We start from the raw sequence: 17,145 nt of genomic DNA, 5'->3' as shown, positions 1-17,145 counted from the left end.
GTGAGCAGCGGAAGGATGAGAGAAGCACTGAGCAGTAAGCCAAGACGTGAGTTAATAGCTGAAGGGAGAGACTTGGAGAGGCCAGCGGTTCCAGATGGGGCCCTAGAGCATCCACTTTTTCAAACTGTGTTCCATGTAGCCTTAAGGGATTGAAGGCAAAGAGCGAGGAAATGATTTAGGGAAGGGGGACAATTGATGCTAAGCAAGAACAGTTTGAAAAATCTGCTCTGATGTGAAGTTTCAGTGCAGTGGGTGCTGAGAGGTCTCAAGTAGCATCCGAGGCCTAAGGTTGTTAAGGCTCTCAACATAAGGCTGCTGAGGAATTGTGGTGCCACTGAACAGATCTTTCTCTAAAATTGTTGGGAGAGGGTTGATAGGTGATGGCACCAAGGATGTGGACCTTCTTAGTGGAATTAGCAAGTACAGTCAGTGACCTAGAGGAATGTAGGTCTCTTTTGATAGAACACATAAGGTCTCCAGGATATTCGTTTTCTATGGCATTTGAAAAACCAAATCAAAACAAAAAAGCAAAAAAAACAATGAGCAGATACAACACTCCAGAGCAATTGTCTCAGTATTGTAAGGACCTCATTTCTGAACTTCTTTGAACTGCTTTACAGTGCCAATTTGGTAAAATTTACCAAATTCTGTTCTTTATACTATTGTGTGCAAAAAGGTGTCCTATTTTTAAGCAAAATGGATTCATTATCCTTATGATAATGCTTATAAGATTATCGTTGATATATTTAGTTTTCTAGGATTCTTACATTTACTTGTTACTTGCCTGCGTCAGGTAACAACAGGCCAGTCTTTGGTGTTTCAGAGGGTTGGTTTTGTTTTGTTTTGTTTTGTTTTATTTTCCTGAGCAGTTCTCTCTCATAGTTTTATACTTGTATTTTATACCCCAGACTGAGAATGGCAAAATTCTTCTGTTGCTAGAGAATTAGATTAGATTCCCTTTGAAAAAACAGGGTTAGTGTGGGTTATGTCTTGGGAATATTTTTGCAACTCTTCTGCTTTTTAGAATTAACTCATTCATTCAATTTAGGGATTTGGATGTTGCATAGACTATTCACTATTTTTACAGATGCAATTTCAAGTAGGAATTAATCCTTTGTGCCAGCACTGTACTTGATTTTCAGATTATTAAAATGTTGATTATTCAAGTTTTCATGTGCTTCTGCTAGAATTATTTCAGTTGTCAAACAGTAGGAAAAGTTTGAGAACATATTTTATAGAAGAAACTTCTGATGATTAAAAACTTAAAAATATTGTTAGTAAAGGCTTTCAGAAACTCTTTATTACAGACTTTTAGTGTGCTTAGAGTTTTATTTGAACACATTACAAATGAATTGAATATAAAATTGGAATGAAGGTTGAAACTGACAGGTGTTGAGGTAGCAGAGAGTTATCAATGAATTTAGTTACATGCAATAATATTTTGACGTTAAAAAAATGAGGTAATTTGCTTTGTTTCTAGAATACATATTATATACACTAAGAAAGCAAAAACATTTCAGTTGTCATTGTAAGCCACATCCCAATTTCAGAGATGTTAAAATATGGGAAAAAATATTTTGGAATAAGTGAAATATAGTGCATAAAAATAGTAAAGATAGTTGTATAATAAGATAAGAAAATTGTTTGGGAGAAATGATTTTAGCCTTTTATCTTCCCCATCTTCCCCAAATGGGTATCATGTAACTTTATACCTCCTTATTCCACTTCCATGAGAAAAATACAAATTAGAAATTTGTAAGATTTATTAAAACACATTCATAGGTATGTCATGTGGTTTGTATATGTGAATCTTATTTGGCAGCATTCAGAGTGAACCTATAGTTTTTTCGAAAATTAAATTTTCTAAAACATGAAACTTCTCTACATTGTCATGTAAATGAAGTTTAACTAAAGTGTATAATAAAATGTTTGTTCTCACATAATACTTTGGAATAACACCTTAGTCACCCCCTTGTCAAAGCTGATTTGATTTTTAGAAATGATCTGCCTATAAAATTTTATGGCAACGAAAGTTTGTTTTTCAGTTTGGGAAATGATAATATCCAAACCCATTTCATTTGCTTTCAAACAAGTTTCACTGAACTCTTTTTTAATTTACATGAAAGACTGGTAAGTAGAATACAAGGAAAGTTAATGCTTACTATCTTCTTTGTTAGTTGCTTTTTAATACTGCAAGTGCATTAGTAGTAAAAATATTCACTAGCTAGTTGCATTTTATCCTGGCATCTTTGCCAAAGAAAATTCGTTTACTGGTTGGTGTAATTCTTCAGGATATTATAATTTCTAAATTAGAGTATTGTGGTGGATTCTGTAAGTCATGCAGTAGTCATATAACTTTTGATTAATGGTCATTTTAAATGCGGCTCTGAGATCGCATGTGTATCAGTAGGTTAAAGTATATAATGTGGGTATTATACTAGATATTTAGATTATTAGTAAGTACCAGGTGACCAAATTTGTAAAATATTGCAGCCAGGAGGATTTTATATGTTGAACAGTTTTGCCCAATTCTTTAAGACCTCAAGGCTAGAGTTTTACTTCACTGTGATGGGGCAGGATTTTAACTTTCTGGTCATACAGTCTTTTAGGCTGTAAGCAATCAAGTTTATACTTACTGGTTCTTAAAGTAATAATTTCTTGAGTGCTCCTTCATGCTCCCCCCAGTCCTCATGGAAAATTTCCAAACATAAACAAAAGTAGAGAAAAATAGAAAATTGATCTCCCATATACCATCTGGCTTCAACAGTTATCAACTCAAAGCTAGTCTTGTGGCATAGATACATGGATACCTCTTTCTTTTTGTCCTCCCCACCCCCCGTTTTTGGTTGTTGTTGAGGAAGAAGAAATGGTTTTTTTTTGTTTTCTCCAGTTTCCCACAGTCAGGATTTGCATCCCTTTAATGTTTTTTTATCATTTCCTCTGTCCCCTATATTTCGTGTGAATTGGTAAGTAAATCCAGAGGCTTGATCAGATTCAGGATCTACCCCACCCTGCCCCCAGCAAAAATATGTTATAGATGGTGTTCTGTATAACTTAATACTCAATTAAAAAACTGAGTAGTGTGAAAATGTTTCCATTATAACTTTTCTTTAAAGCATCATCTTATGCTAAAATAGGGCAAGGTAACTGAAGGATATTTATAATCAGGGCCACTAGATGTCTCCCACCTGCTCTTCAGGTTATCTGTGCCATGCAGATAAAATAACTGTTACCTCTAGAACTCCGCTGCTTTATATTGACCCGTGAATGTCCCAACCCCCAAATCTGTTAATTACTCTTTATTTTCAGAGACAGGTAAGTAAGAATTGACTCTTGAGAGTTTTATAATTTATGATATTTAAAGTTTTAAAAGCTTATATGGGCATTATACTTCTGTACTTACAGTTTTTATTACACTTGGCATTGGAAATTTTTGTCACTGAAAATTTTTAATTCTTATATTTAAAGAGCTTACTTGACAAAAATTAGGCGGGATTTGTTTTTAAAAATTGTGTTATAAGAGTTTCCTATAATTTAAGTTATTTCCTAATATTTTAACTTTCTTCTTGGAATCACAGTTCATTCTGAGAATGGGGAAAGTTATTGTCCACCATTTTTTTCCTTGATAGTCCTCTAGAATAGATTTTATATTCTAGACAGAGTTTTTGAGGACACAGTGAATAATATTCTGCAACTCTGGTATTGGTAGGTTCCTTTGTACCCCATCTGAACAGTCATCCTATAGGTCAGCTTTACCAACTAGAGCTGTTCTTGGGCAGATGAAGCTTGGCTGAAATGAGCTGGTTTGTCTACTGCCTTGATATCTTCATTTTTGTCCAGAGACTTTCGGGGATGCCTAAAAAACACACTGTAGGAGAATAAAACTTTCAGCTTTAAAAATAAACAAGTAATGTACAAAACAGATATTTTCATCCCATTCTTATCCTCACCTCATTTTCTACCCATCCCTCTTAGATGGGAAGTTTAACAGTTTTTTTTCAAATTTAATATATTCTAGAACATATTTTTCTTGGAACACTTTTCAGCATCTCAAAAGCATATAGCAAGGAACAAGATTTGGGAATTGCTGATCAGGAATATTATTCTTTTTACTGATATAGCCGGTCCTCCATATCCATGGGTTATATAGAGGCCTGACCGTACCACAACTTTTTATATAAGGGACTTGTGCGTCTGTGGATTTTGGTATCCGCAGGGCGGGGTGAGGGGGGTGTCTTGGAACCAGTCCCCCATGGATACTGAGGGACAACTATATATTACGAGATAACATTACTTCTGATTAGAATTATATTTCTTTTTTTTTCATTAATAAGGTTATTTACTAGATATATTTCAAATATGTAATCTACATATATGGAATACATAATTTTAACACATTCCACTTAGCATTTTTAAAAATGAAGCATTTTTCTAGCCCACAAAGGAAATGTTAATACCTTTCAAAAGGTAGGAATTTTAAGCCACATGAGGGTAGAGAACATGTAATGTGTTGTCTGCACTGATCCTCAGTGCCTGGCACAGTGGCTGCTATGATGTAGGTGCTCATTAAATATTTATTGTTGGAAGGCTGTATTTTCTCACTTAAGTGCAATAAAGTAAAAAAGTTTACAATGAATGTTTGAACAAATAAAAAGCTCAAAGCATAAAAGAAATTCAAAATAAAAGAAATTCTCAAGAATTATATTTCTTGATGCTCCACCTTGCATAATGCTTATTATAATGTCTACTATTGTCAGTTCTAGGATTTCATTTTGACTTATTTTGAATAACACTTTTACTCACATATTAATTTAGCATGTAGTTATAAAATGCCTATAAAACACTGCTAAACTCCACAGAAGGTACGTGAATGAACAAAAAACTCCAGCTAAAAAAGAGATCATAATCTAGTTAGGGGAGGGTGTCATAGGCAGGTTTAGCGATCATAATAAGAGAGAACTATTGATTAGAGACATAGAGCCCTGGACAAAATGATGTAGTAGGCAAGAGTAGTAAATGATCACTCTAGAGAGATGCAGAAAAGCTGCAGGAGAGAAGCTGTTTTAGCTGGGCCTTGAAGGACAAGTGTGAGTTTGGTATTGCTAGAGGTAGAGGTAGGAAGGAGGTGCCAAGGGAGGGGGCCAGTGTGAGGAAAGGCACCAACGCAAGAAGACATGAGGCACATGGAGGAAAGTAGTGGGTGCTGTTTAACTGGAGGATGAGGATCCGGGGGGTGGGAGGTGGAGAGCCCAGCAGGTGGTGGGTTTGGGAAGTTAGATTAAATTTCCTATTAAAGAGATTGGCCTCTAGGAGACCATGAGAATAACACAATGAAGACTATGCTTTAGGGAGATTAATGTGGTAAGGATATCCGAGATGGGAGTGCCAAGGCCATGAAGTGGTTCAGGTGAGTGGTGCAAAGTGAGGAGGTCTTGAGTCAGGACGAGGCGTGGAAGCGGAGGACAAGGCAGCCCCTAGGCCGTGTCACAGACTGGGAGAGGATGGTCTCAGAAATGGCTCTGGTTGTTGAGGGCATAGTTTAAACTCAAATGTTATTAAACAGAAACATGAATCAATTGTTATACAATTAATGTTAGTTAAGTTTCCTCCTTATTCTTAGTTCTAGAGCCAGTACAAAAGCCTCATGAAGGTCCTGGAGAAATGGGGAAACCAGTCATCATTCCTAAAGAGGATCAAGAAAAGATGAAAGAGATGTTTAAAATCAATCAGTTCAATTTAATGGCAAGTGAGATGATTGCACTCAACAGATCTTTACCAGATGTTAGGTTAGAAGGGTAAGTACCTAGTGTGGTCCTAATTGTATTTAATATGAATGAAAAGTATGTTATGAATTCCCAATAAATTGCACTTTAGTGTTGACTGTTCTTAAAGTGATCGTTACATCACTAAGTTACTACTTACCCCCCCCCCCACTTAAATAGTTAAATGCTGATAAAATAATACCTCAAGTTCTAGCGATCATTGGGACTATATATTTTAGGCTTTGGAAGATAATTGTTTATCTTGATAGATTAGTAGGGATTTTAAACTTCATTATTAACAAAACATTTATATAATTAATTTTTTTATTTGAATTTTATTTTTTTTTTTATACAGCAGGTTCTTATTAGTTATCTGTTTTATACATATTAGTGTATATATGTCAGTCCCAATCTCCCAGTTCATCCCACCCACCCACCCCCGCCGCTTTCCCCCCTTGGTGTATATAATTAATTTTTTACAAGATTCTTTAAAGTTGTGTGTAACTTAAAATGGTGAAGTATACAGTCATAAGCATACAGATGACTGAATTTTTACATATGTATGTACCTGTCTAACCCTCATCCAAATCAAGTTACAGAACATTTCCATCACCCCTGAAAGTTCTCTTGTGTTCCTTTCCAGTCAATACTCCAACCACCAGGGGCAGCCATTGTTTTGATCTCTAAACATAGATTAGCTTTGTCCTTCTTTGAACTGTTTATAAATGGACCCATACTGTTTATATTCTTTGGTGTCTCTGAGATCCATATTGTTGCATATATCAGAAACTTATTCTTGTCCATCGCAGTGTTGTGGTTTGTTATGTGAATATACCATAGTTTATTTACATGTTGATAGATATTTGTGTTGTTTCCACTTTTTGACCATTGTGAATAAAGGCTATGGTGACATTTCTGTGCACATTTTAGGAAGACTTAAGCTCTCATTTCTATTTGGTATACGTATTGGGGAAAGGAATAGGGTATACACTTAAGCAGCTTTAGCACGGGCTGCCAAACATTTTTCCAAGATGGTTGTACCAACTTACACTCCTGCCAGCAATAGAAGGCCCAGTTGTGCCATACGAAGAAGGTAATACAAGGTATCTGGACTGGAGGGCAACAGGCCCAGTTAAAAGTAAGGGAACTGTACAGAGAAAGGTAGATCAAGTGAACATATACATTCTAGCTGTTGAGACCCCCTAGCCACCTTGCCCTCTATGGCTCCCATTAATGCCAGCAGCCAGGCTTTATCCCTCCAGGCAGGAGATTGGAGGATCTTTTTCAGCAGAATTGGACTAGCCCTAGAGAAAAGCAAAACAACTGCAAACACTGACATCAGAGATTCTCCAACTTAATAGCATAGCCTGGTCACTCCAGTGGAGGATACTCATAGTTACTAAGCCTCACTTAAATATTCAGAGCTTATATTCAGTTTTTTGGCCTTCCATTTTTAGTAATAGATGGCCAAGGAATACTAGACATCACAGGAAACCCTCAAACATGTAAAGTATAATTCAAAACTTTAAGCAACTTGGAGGAAGCAAAGACTGACTATTCAGGGGGAAGAAAACTTAAAAAGAAATAATTAGTAATCCCAATGAAATAAGAAAACATATTTATATTACAACCATAAAACAAGAATAGGATACCATTCAAAAAATAGACTGAGGGAACCAAAAAGAGCTTTTGGGAATTAAAACAAAACAAAACTCAGTAGCAGGTTGGGAGGAAATCTTCCATACAAATAGATCAAAGAGATGGACAATAGTAAAAGCATATGAAATTGAATTGACTATCAATGAGGACCAATGTTTGATTAATAGGAGTCTCAAAGAGAACAACAAAAAAAGTGAGGAGAGGGGTAGGCAGGTGGGAAGGAGAAAATTTATCCACCAGATTTTCCAGAACTGGACTGTACAGGTTTTGGATTGAAAGACCATTAAGTTTTCAGGACAACAGATGAAAACAGACTGCACCCCCAAGGCATTGTGACTTTCAGAACACTGGCAATCGTTCCCTGAAAAAGACCTCTTATAAGTTTCTCTTGAGAAGAAAGCAGATCACAATCAAAGGATTATTTATCAGAATATCTTCAAACTTCTCAGCAGCAACTCTGGAAACAAAGGAGCAAAATTCTAAAGGAAAATAACTGCCAACCTAGAATTCTGTGTGCATCCAAATTAACAAAGTGCACAGGTTAAATAAGGACATTTTGGGAATGCAAGGTCTCAAAACATTGAACTGCCGCCACATATCTTTTCTTGGGAAGTTACTGGCTTGTGCTCCACCAAAAGAGGACTTAAATCAAGGAAAAGGTTGACACAGGATGTAGAAGACAGGAGATCTGATGTGCGAGAGATGGTGGGAATCTCTGGAAGATGGTGTAAGGACAGCCACGGGTGAGAGTTGGTCAGGCAAAGAGGCAGCCAGCCCGGGTGGGAGCAGCTCAGAAAATGCTCACCAGGAGAGACTTCAAGGAGATGTTGTTGAAGTCGTACCTGATAAGGCTGAATGTCTTGGAGAGATTTAGACAATTGATGGAGAATTTGGGATTGAATTAGTAATAAGTACATAGAAAACCATTGCAAGAAAAAAATTAAACAATCATTAAATCCAGGGAAAATTTTGTGAAGTTGTTCAGAGAAGGCAAAGGTAATCATAGTTTATTACATGGCACAGCTATGAATAAGTCATAATAAGGTAACCATTGAATATTGTGCATGTAAAAATTAAACTGAGGGGATATAGAGTATTCATCCAGCAAATTGGTTCAGCGGACATCAGTCAAGAGAAGCTTCGTTGTAAACTTAGATTTTCACAAACTGTGTACTTTCCTGAGTAATTTAAGAATTATTGAAGAAAGCTAGACTCCTCAAGGAAGTCTCAGTTAAATTCAGTGATGTGTGCATTAAAAAGAACCTTAACTATTATTGTTTATAGTAGAGTTGTTTCTGCGCTTTTAATAATTCCCCTAAATACATCACCACTCTCAACACATTTTATTGTTTATTTTTTAAAATCTTTTACATGGTTCTTGAAGATACTTTTATTAATGAGTAGCTTATAAGTATATTAAATATATTATAAACACTAGTTTTTGCACAGTGAACAACTTCCTGATATAAAGATGAGTGTTTAAACGGAGTGATATGTATGCTTGTGCACCAAATCTGGGGCTTGATGAGGACTTCTCAGACTTGAAAAAACCCTGCCTTGTGCTGGATTGCTAGTCCAGCTGCTAATACACAGCCCTTCTGGCCAACCATTGGGTCTCTGTGGGACAGGGCTGCTTCATGAGGTGGCACAAAGTCACTACGACCGCTGAATAGCCATTTTTTTGCCTTCTTGTTCCATTTCTGTGCTTTTATCCTTTTTTTTAAAAAAAAAGTTTTGAAAAACTTTTTATTATGGAAATTTTCAAATATATACAAAAATAGAGATAATAGTATGAACCCTAATGTATTCATCACCTTGCTTCAACAGTTCCTAAAAGTTCTCTTTTATACCCTCTAAGATGTCCTGCAACAATCTCCTTCTCCTGGTATTTACACTTCTGTGTGGTCTCTTCCTATGTTGTGCTAGGGTTGGTCTGTATGACCAGCAGAACACCGTACAAGTGATGGAGTGTCATTTTCAGGATTGGGTTATAAAATACACTATGGTTTCCAATTTGGTCTTTTATTCTCACTTGGATCATTGACTCTGGGGTAAGCCAGCTGACATGACAGGAATGGCCCTGTGGAGAAGCCCACATGGTTTGTGGATTTGGGGGATCAACCAGTTGCGTGAGATTAGAAGCAGATTCCCCAACCTCAGGCAAAGACCTACCATTTGCAAATATTACAATATTTGTCTCTGAAAGATAGGACTCATAGAACAAAAAAAAAGGAAAGGGAAAAATCATGATACCGTTTTTCATACCTAAAAAAAGTATTAACAGTGATTCCTTGATAACATGAAATAGCCAGTTAAATTTCCCTAGTTATGTCATATATTTTCCTTTTTTAAGAGTGTTTGTATCGGGATGCAAATAAGGTGCACACATTGCAACTGGTAGATATCTATCTCAAGTCTCTCTTAGTCTGTAGGTTCCGTCTTCTTTTTTCCCTTACAGTTTATTATTTGAATACCAGGTGGAGCGTCTTGTATCTTTCCTGAGTCTGCATTTTGCTGATTGCTGGTGCCACTGATTGTGTTCTTCTGTTTCCTCTCGTCCCTGTAGATTGGTAGGTTAAAGGCGTTTTGTACCAATATCCTTGAAGTCAAGTAAGTTGTGACCTATTAGACAGGCCTATTATATGTCCCATCAGTCTGTTTTCTATCATTGAAACTCTTATTAGCCAAGGCTTTGGACTGCTCGCATTGATTCTCTTAGTCCCTTTTATTTTTATCTTTTCTCGTCTTTCTGTTCTACTTCCAGGGAGAAATGCTAGGCTACCTTTCAGCTATTCTCTTGAATTTTTTATTTGTTAAATTTTTAATTACTAAGTCGTTGCTGTTGTTTTCTGACTTAAAGATACAGACACAAAACCCTGCAACTTAACTTTTTTATTCACAGAAATATTTGTGAGATGTTTAGTATAACAGTAGCATTTTAATCTTTCTAGTTTTTAAAGTAATTTTAACTTTGGTTTAAAAAATTATCAGTCCTATGAGGCAGGCTGCTGTTAAGTGCCTCAGAGAGATTGCTGTAGCCCAGGACAATTGAATCAGGTTTGAATCCAGGTCTTCTGACTTTTAATTCCCTTCTTTCTCTGCCTAATTGCTGAAGGTTATTTTTTTCTCATTTTCTTAACTATTCCTTTTAATGTTAGATGAAATTCTGGAAACAGATTAAAATCATGTATTTAGTAGAATTCTGTTTATTTTCTCATGTTAGATAAGCTTCTCTAGATGATTTGGATAAACTTCTGGGAGTTGCTGTGCTTATAATTTTTAAGACTTACGGTTTTATAATCTTTTAGATGTTTTCAGTAATGTTGTTATTCTATAAATAGTAATTGGTAGTTCTAAGGCTAATATGTATTTTGTTTTCCGTTAAATACAATTTTGAAAACAATATTCTAACATAAATTTTACTCTTTGTATTTATCCTTTTATAGTATGATTTCTACCTGCTTCATGAAATGTAAATTTTTGTTATACAAGTTTAGTGAGTTCCCTCATTTTTTATCTGTTGCCTCAAAGACACACGTGATAATTAGTAGTTTAAAAATATGCCTTAAAATATTTATCTTGAAGTATCTTTTCTTTTGTGTTTTTTTTTTTTTTGGCTGCTTCGGTTGCTGTGCGCGGGCTTTCTTTAGTTGTGGCTAGCGGGGCTACTCTTTATCGCGGTGCGCAGCCTTCTCACTGCGGTGGCTTCTCTTGTTGCGGAGCATGGGCTCTAAGCGCGCGGGCTCAGTAGTTGTGGCTTGCGGGCTCTAGAGCGCAGGCTCAGTAGTTGTGGCGCATGGGCTTAGTTGCTCTGCGGCATGTGGGATCTTCCCAGACCGGGGATCGAACCCGTGTCCCCTGCATTGGCAGGCGGATTCTTAACCACTGCGCCACCAGGGAAGCCCTCTTTTGCATTTTCCATCTTTCACTAGTGATCTCTCAGAAATGTTATTCTTTGGAAAACGTAGCTTTCGCTTTCCTTATTTTAGCTATTAATTTTTTTTGAATGAAATAGTCTAAACATTCAGAAGGCTATAGGAGATAACAAAGCTTTGTATCAACCACTAACTTTATTGAATTTTAACAAGTTGCCATATTCTCTTCATAATTTGTTTTTAAAATAAAACTTTACAGCTACTGTTGAAACCATTTGTGTACCCCTTCCCAGTTGTATTCCATTCCTCTCTAACCATAGGTCTGATTTTTGCATTTATCATTACTGTGCATGTTTATATCTATCTATCTATCTACCTAAATAATATATAGTTTCATATTTTTAACAACAAATTCTAGCATAGCATATGCACATATTCTTCTGCAACTTTAAAATTGTTCAAGCGTTGATTTTGAAATTTGGCCATGTCATTACATGTAGTTCTAGGTCATTCATTTTAACTGCTTTGTAGAAGTCCATTGTGGGAATATACACCATAATTTATCTATTTTGCTTTTGCTTAGATGTATATACTTTACAGTTACAGAATGTCTATAAATATCCTTTTTAAACAAGCATGTATTCTCTTGTACAGATGTAACAGTTTTCTGTGGAGCAGTGCTTTCCAAATTGTAGGTCATGACCCCTTAGTCATTAATGGATCATGAGATCAATTTAGAAGACCTTAGGCCTCAAGTTTTTTTTTTTATGGTATTTCATACACAATGTGAATACCTGTTAGCATTTTAATTAGTGAAATAGAAGATACCGGAGTGTATCTCATGTGATAAAAGTTTTTTTTCATTAATCATTGTTTAAGAATGTATGTTTTACAGTGACGTAAAATGTATTTGTTACCATGTGTTATGGTCAGTTGCACAGAGATGCAAAATAATTGTGTTGAGAGGAATGCACTTTTTAATTTCATTTGATGTTTTTAAAAATTGCTCCCACTGTGGTTTCACCAGTTTACATTTTCCAGCTGCAGTGGCTGAGAGATTACATTGCTCTGCATATTCACGCAGAGGATAGTAGTGGCATGAGTGAGATATAATAGTGGCATGGATGAGGCTGGCACAGGTGAAGAAGTTTTCAAATTCTGATTGTATGTTTAAGATGGAAGCTATCAGAATGCTGACAGGTTGGATGTGGAGTAAAAGAGAAAAGGAAAAGTTAAGAATTTAGGCCTGATTAGCTATCTGAATTAAAGTCATACTTGCCAAGATGGAAAGGAGAGGAGAAATACGGGAATAGAGATCAAGAATTGTTAGCACATATTTGTAAAATCTTGGAGTTCAGGGGAGGGATTGAAGCTGGAGTCATTAAGGGATAAGAGAATTTAAAGTCACGGGACTGGTTGACAGCCACTGGAGTGGATGAGGTGAAAAAAGGATTAGGGAGCTAATGTTCCAGCCTCTGAAGATTTAGAACAGGAGGGAGATCTAGCAAGAGGCTGAGGAGAGGTGAGGTAATGTTTCAAGGGGGAAGTGGCCAGCTGTGTTAAACGCTGCTGAGAGGTTAAGTTGAGATCTCTAAACTGACCGATGGTTTCAGTGTGTGGAGAGGCTGTTGGACAGGATTGTTTCTATGGAGTGATAGGCAATGAAACCGTGGTTTAAAAGAATGGGGAGACTTTCCATTTCTTTAATGGTGGCCTTGGTGATCTGGACCAACTCTCCAAATGAGAACATCTAGAGAGTTAGAAAAATCATCCTCTTGAAAACATCCAGAGGTTAGAAAGCACAGCTTAGAAGGTAGTGAAAAATTACAGAGCCAACATCTGGGAGAAGATGGAAACCCAGAGAAATGAGCATAGAATTTGGAGGCTACTTTTTATCTAGAGGCATCTGCTGAATCCAAAAGGTATATACTGAGAAACTAAATAGTGCTTTCGACAGGAAAGAAAAGGTATTGGGAGCAAGAGGGACTTAATGAGGTGCTGGCTGTGTTCTGTTTCTTCATCTGAGTCATGATTACATGAGCATTTACTTGTGATATCTCATTTGCTCTAAATTTATGGTTTTTGCACTCTGTTATGCTTCCCATAAAATCAACTTGAAAAAAGAGTGGGAGAAACAAAGTGGGAGGGAAGCAGTGGAGACAGCAAGTATAGCAGTGCTTTTGAGGTGTAATTGTTGGAAAAAGAGAAATGGGGCAGTTAGCTGGGGAGATTGTGCAATCAAGGGAGACATTTTCTTTTTCTTCTGTAATATGGCATATAGTACAATATGGTTGTATGTTGATAGAAATGATCCCACTGAGGGAAAGTTTGAGAGGGGAGTATTATAGCAAGAGCATTCAACTTGAGTAGGTGAGAAGGAATGTAGTTGGCTTCAGACAGGAACAGGGATAATGCAGACATTGTATAATGGGGAAAAGGCACAATGTTCATGATCACAGATGTCTAGAGGATGGTCAGTGTGTTGATGGGAGTATGGGAATCCTCATCTGATGGCTTTTTTCAGTGAAATTAGAAACAAGGTTAACACCTGTGAGTGAGGAGGGTAGGAAAGGTACTGGGAATCTCAGGAGATGTGGAGCAGTTTGCAGGAGTTACACCAGGAGATGTAGTGGGAGTGCTGGACAGTGCTGAGAGCCTCCTTGAGGTTTGTGTTTGTAAATTGAAAATGAGACCATTCAGCATGCTCATATGTTTTCTTTAGCCATATTCAGCAGCCCTAGTGCAGATGCAGAATCAGCGGAAAGTTGGATTTAGCTATTGGGATATTGCCAAGCAAGTGAGATAGAATAGGGAGATACAAGACAGTGATTATAATAAAGAGTCCTGGAAAACATGAAGAGGGTCACAGAAAGTAAAAGGATGGAAGGGTCTGGATTTGAGATCCCAATGAAGAAAGCTAAGGATCTGGGGTTATTGGAGTAACTGAGTTGGAACAAGCCAGGATGTCAGGGGGAGGGAGTGGGGATGGGAGGTGGAAGGAGCAATGGTGACCAGAGATTGGGATGCTTAAATGGAGATTATCAGTAATGCTGTGGTCTAAGGGCATAGCATGAAAGTAAGTGGATGATATATGGTGGAGGAGAACAGAGCAGAGCAAAGATCTGAGAGGCCAAGTATTGATAAATCGACTGCATGGAAACTAAAATGACTGATAACGTGATGACAAGACTAGTGATGGAATTGGTAGGGAAGGTGACAGATGACTCTACCAAGGATGGGTTGGAAACTTCTGATAGCACCTTCTTTAAAGGACCTGAGCCTTCTTAGGGAAGAGGGAGAAACATAAGTCTTGAAATAGCGATGAGGAACAAGGGATATACTTGCCCCCACTTCCAGACTCAGTGGTTCAAGGGATGTTGAAGAAAAGCCAGCCTTCTCTTGAAAGACCACTCAGGAGGCAGTATTCTTGGTGATATTTTAATTAGTGTAGAATATGAAGGGAATATTCAGAGAAGAGATTGTGAATATTTGGGAACTTTGCTAATGACAGTAACCATGAATTCCAGAGAGCACAGTGGAAAGGTTTAGAGATTATGAGCTTTAGTTAGCCAAATCGCCATTAGAATTTGGGTAATTCACGATGACCTGGAAGGCTTGGGATTTTTGTTATTTGTTCATAGCATTATCTTCAGTACCTGATGCTTTTAAAACATTTTCACTAGATCTATAATTATGTGCCTATTCTCATTTCTAATATTGTTTGTTTCTTTTCTCATTTTTCCTTAGTCAGTCTTGCTAGTGGTTTGCAGTTTTTAAGTTTAAAAGAGGAGTAGCTTTTCCTTTTGTTTATCCAGTTTTTAAAAACTTGTTTTCTATGTAATTATCTTGTCTTCTATTTTGTGTTTAATCTGTTTTCTCACTTCCTTAGTTAAATGCTTAACCTGTTAATTTAAAATATTTTTGTTTTCTAATAAATTCATTAAAGACTCTAAATTTACATCTGTGAATCATGTCAGTGCACCCTGCTAGTTTTATGTGTACTACTTTCATCCTAATTCATTTACAAGTAGTTTGTAATTTCCATTTGATTTCTATTCAACCCAGGATGACTTAGAAGTACATTTTTAAATTTCTGTTTACATTTCTTTTTGCCTTTTGATTTTCTCATTTTTGTTATTGATTCCTAGATTAATGATCAGTAAGGATTGTCTTTTTGAAATGTGTTGAAACCTTTGTGATCTAGAAAGTGTGCAGGTTTTTTTAAATGTTTCCTCTGCTGTTGAAAATAACATGGTCTGGTTGCCTGTTACTTTTGTTTTTGTCTGTTTTAGTGTGCATACTCTATTAGATTCTGATTAATTTGTATAAAAAAAGAACTCCCACTATGATTGTGGATTTGACAATTTCCCTAACTCATTCTATTAGTTTACTTTTCAAGGCTGCATCGTTGGATGCATTTAAGACAATTTACTGTGTGTGTGTGTGTGTGTGTGTGTGTGTGTGTGTGTGTGTGTGTGTGTGCGCGCGCGCACGCGCGCGCACGCACGCACGCATGTGTGTTTTTTAAACTCAATGTTCGTGTATCTTTATTGACTTTCTTCCGCCTGATTTTGATATTGTTACATCACTTTTAGTCTAACATTTTCCTGGTATGTCATTTTTCTTTTTCTGTTTTTTTACTTTCAGCCATCTGTATGGTTTTTGTTTTAGGTGTATCTCTACTAAATGGCTGAATTTTGTATTTTTAAATCATATAATCTTTGTTTCTAATAGTTGAGTTTGATGCATGTATATTTATTGTGACTGTTGATATATTTAGACTTATTTCTTTTAGGTTGAACCATATGAAATTGATATTCATTTTTGACCTTGAAAATGACAGCTTTATAAAGTTCCATCTAATAAATCTTGTTTTCTGTTTACCATCATTTTTTTTCCTTCCTTTCCTGCATTGCTAATTGATACAGTTTCAGTTGATAAAATTTTTAGTATTCATGTTTTTCTCTCTCTTGGTTTGGAAACTTCACATTTTATTTTTATTCCTTTAGTGGTGAGATCTGGGCCCATTGTAATGTCTGTCAAGGTGTGAATTCATCTACATAGTCAGTGTACATAGTGTATTTTTGATCTGAGCATTCATTTTCTTCACTTCTAGAACATTTCTAGTTATAATCTCAAATTTTGCTGTGCCACCATTCCCTCTGGTCTGCTCTTCTGGAACTGCTCGTGTGCATATACTAGAGCTTCTTAATCTATACTCTTATTTTTTCTCCTTTTTTGAATTGTATCTAGATGAATTTCTCATTAATGTCTTGATGCTGGCAAAGTCTGGATCTGCCATTATTGGCTGTGTGGCTTTGGACAAGTTATTCACCTTTCCGTACCTCGGGATCCTTACCTGTACAATCTGGACAGTAACAAGAGCTGCTGGGAGGCTCTGTAGTGCTTTGAATACTCACTGGCCTAGGATGCAGAGAAGGCCTCTGTTCAGGGAGAATGAGCTCCGGGTACCAGTGCAGTTCTCAGGAAAAGCTTACTCCAAGCATGCTTTTCCATCCTCACTCTTTTTCACTCATCACTGTCTGGCTTCTGAAGTGTATTCACAATGAAATGTGAAATGAGAACTGTCAGCCTAATATTTAAATATCCCTACATTGAGATGGACAAAACTGGCCAGCAGGTGGTTTTCAGACCGATTCCCAGAGGTGGAAGGAGGAGTAGTGTGGGACAGCCCCTAGAGAGCAGCTTTTTTCACCCCCTTATCTGAATCCAGAAAAGCCTTGGGGGTTCTAAGCTGTAGGGTTAACTGGTAGTATAGCTGGAGTGTCCGGATCACCCTGTGCCAGAACCTTTACTGCCTTGTAGGGTCTCCAGGGGCACATTTCTGA

At 36.8% G+C, this 17,145-nt stretch overlaps 1 protein-coding gene across 5 annotated transcripts in view; it reads left to right on the top strand.

Moving 5' to 3' along the window:
- Positions 1–17,145, top strand: part of GALNT1 (polypeptide N-acetylgalactosaminyltransferase 1) — a 127,111-nt gene that overhangs the window by 62,062 nt on the left and 47,904 nt on the right. For all 5 annotated transcript variants that reach the window (XM_082354314.1, XM_082354315.1, XM_082354318.1 and 2 more), the window contains one exon: positions 5,621–5,795. In XM_082354314.1, coding sequence (XP_082210440.1) covers positions 5,621–5,795 — 175 coding nt within the window. The remainder of the gene's footprint in view (positions 1–5,620; positions 5,796–17,145) is intronic.

This window comes from Balaenoptera borealis, assembly GCF_965194805.1.
Source record: "Balaenoptera borealis genome assembly, chromosome: 14".
NCBI lineage: Eukaryota > Metazoa > Chordata > Mammalia > Artiodactyla > Balaenopteridae > Balaenoptera > Balaenoptera borealis.
Note: the sequence above shows the minus strand (reverse complement) of the source record. Positions and strands in the feature narration are given on the sequence as shown.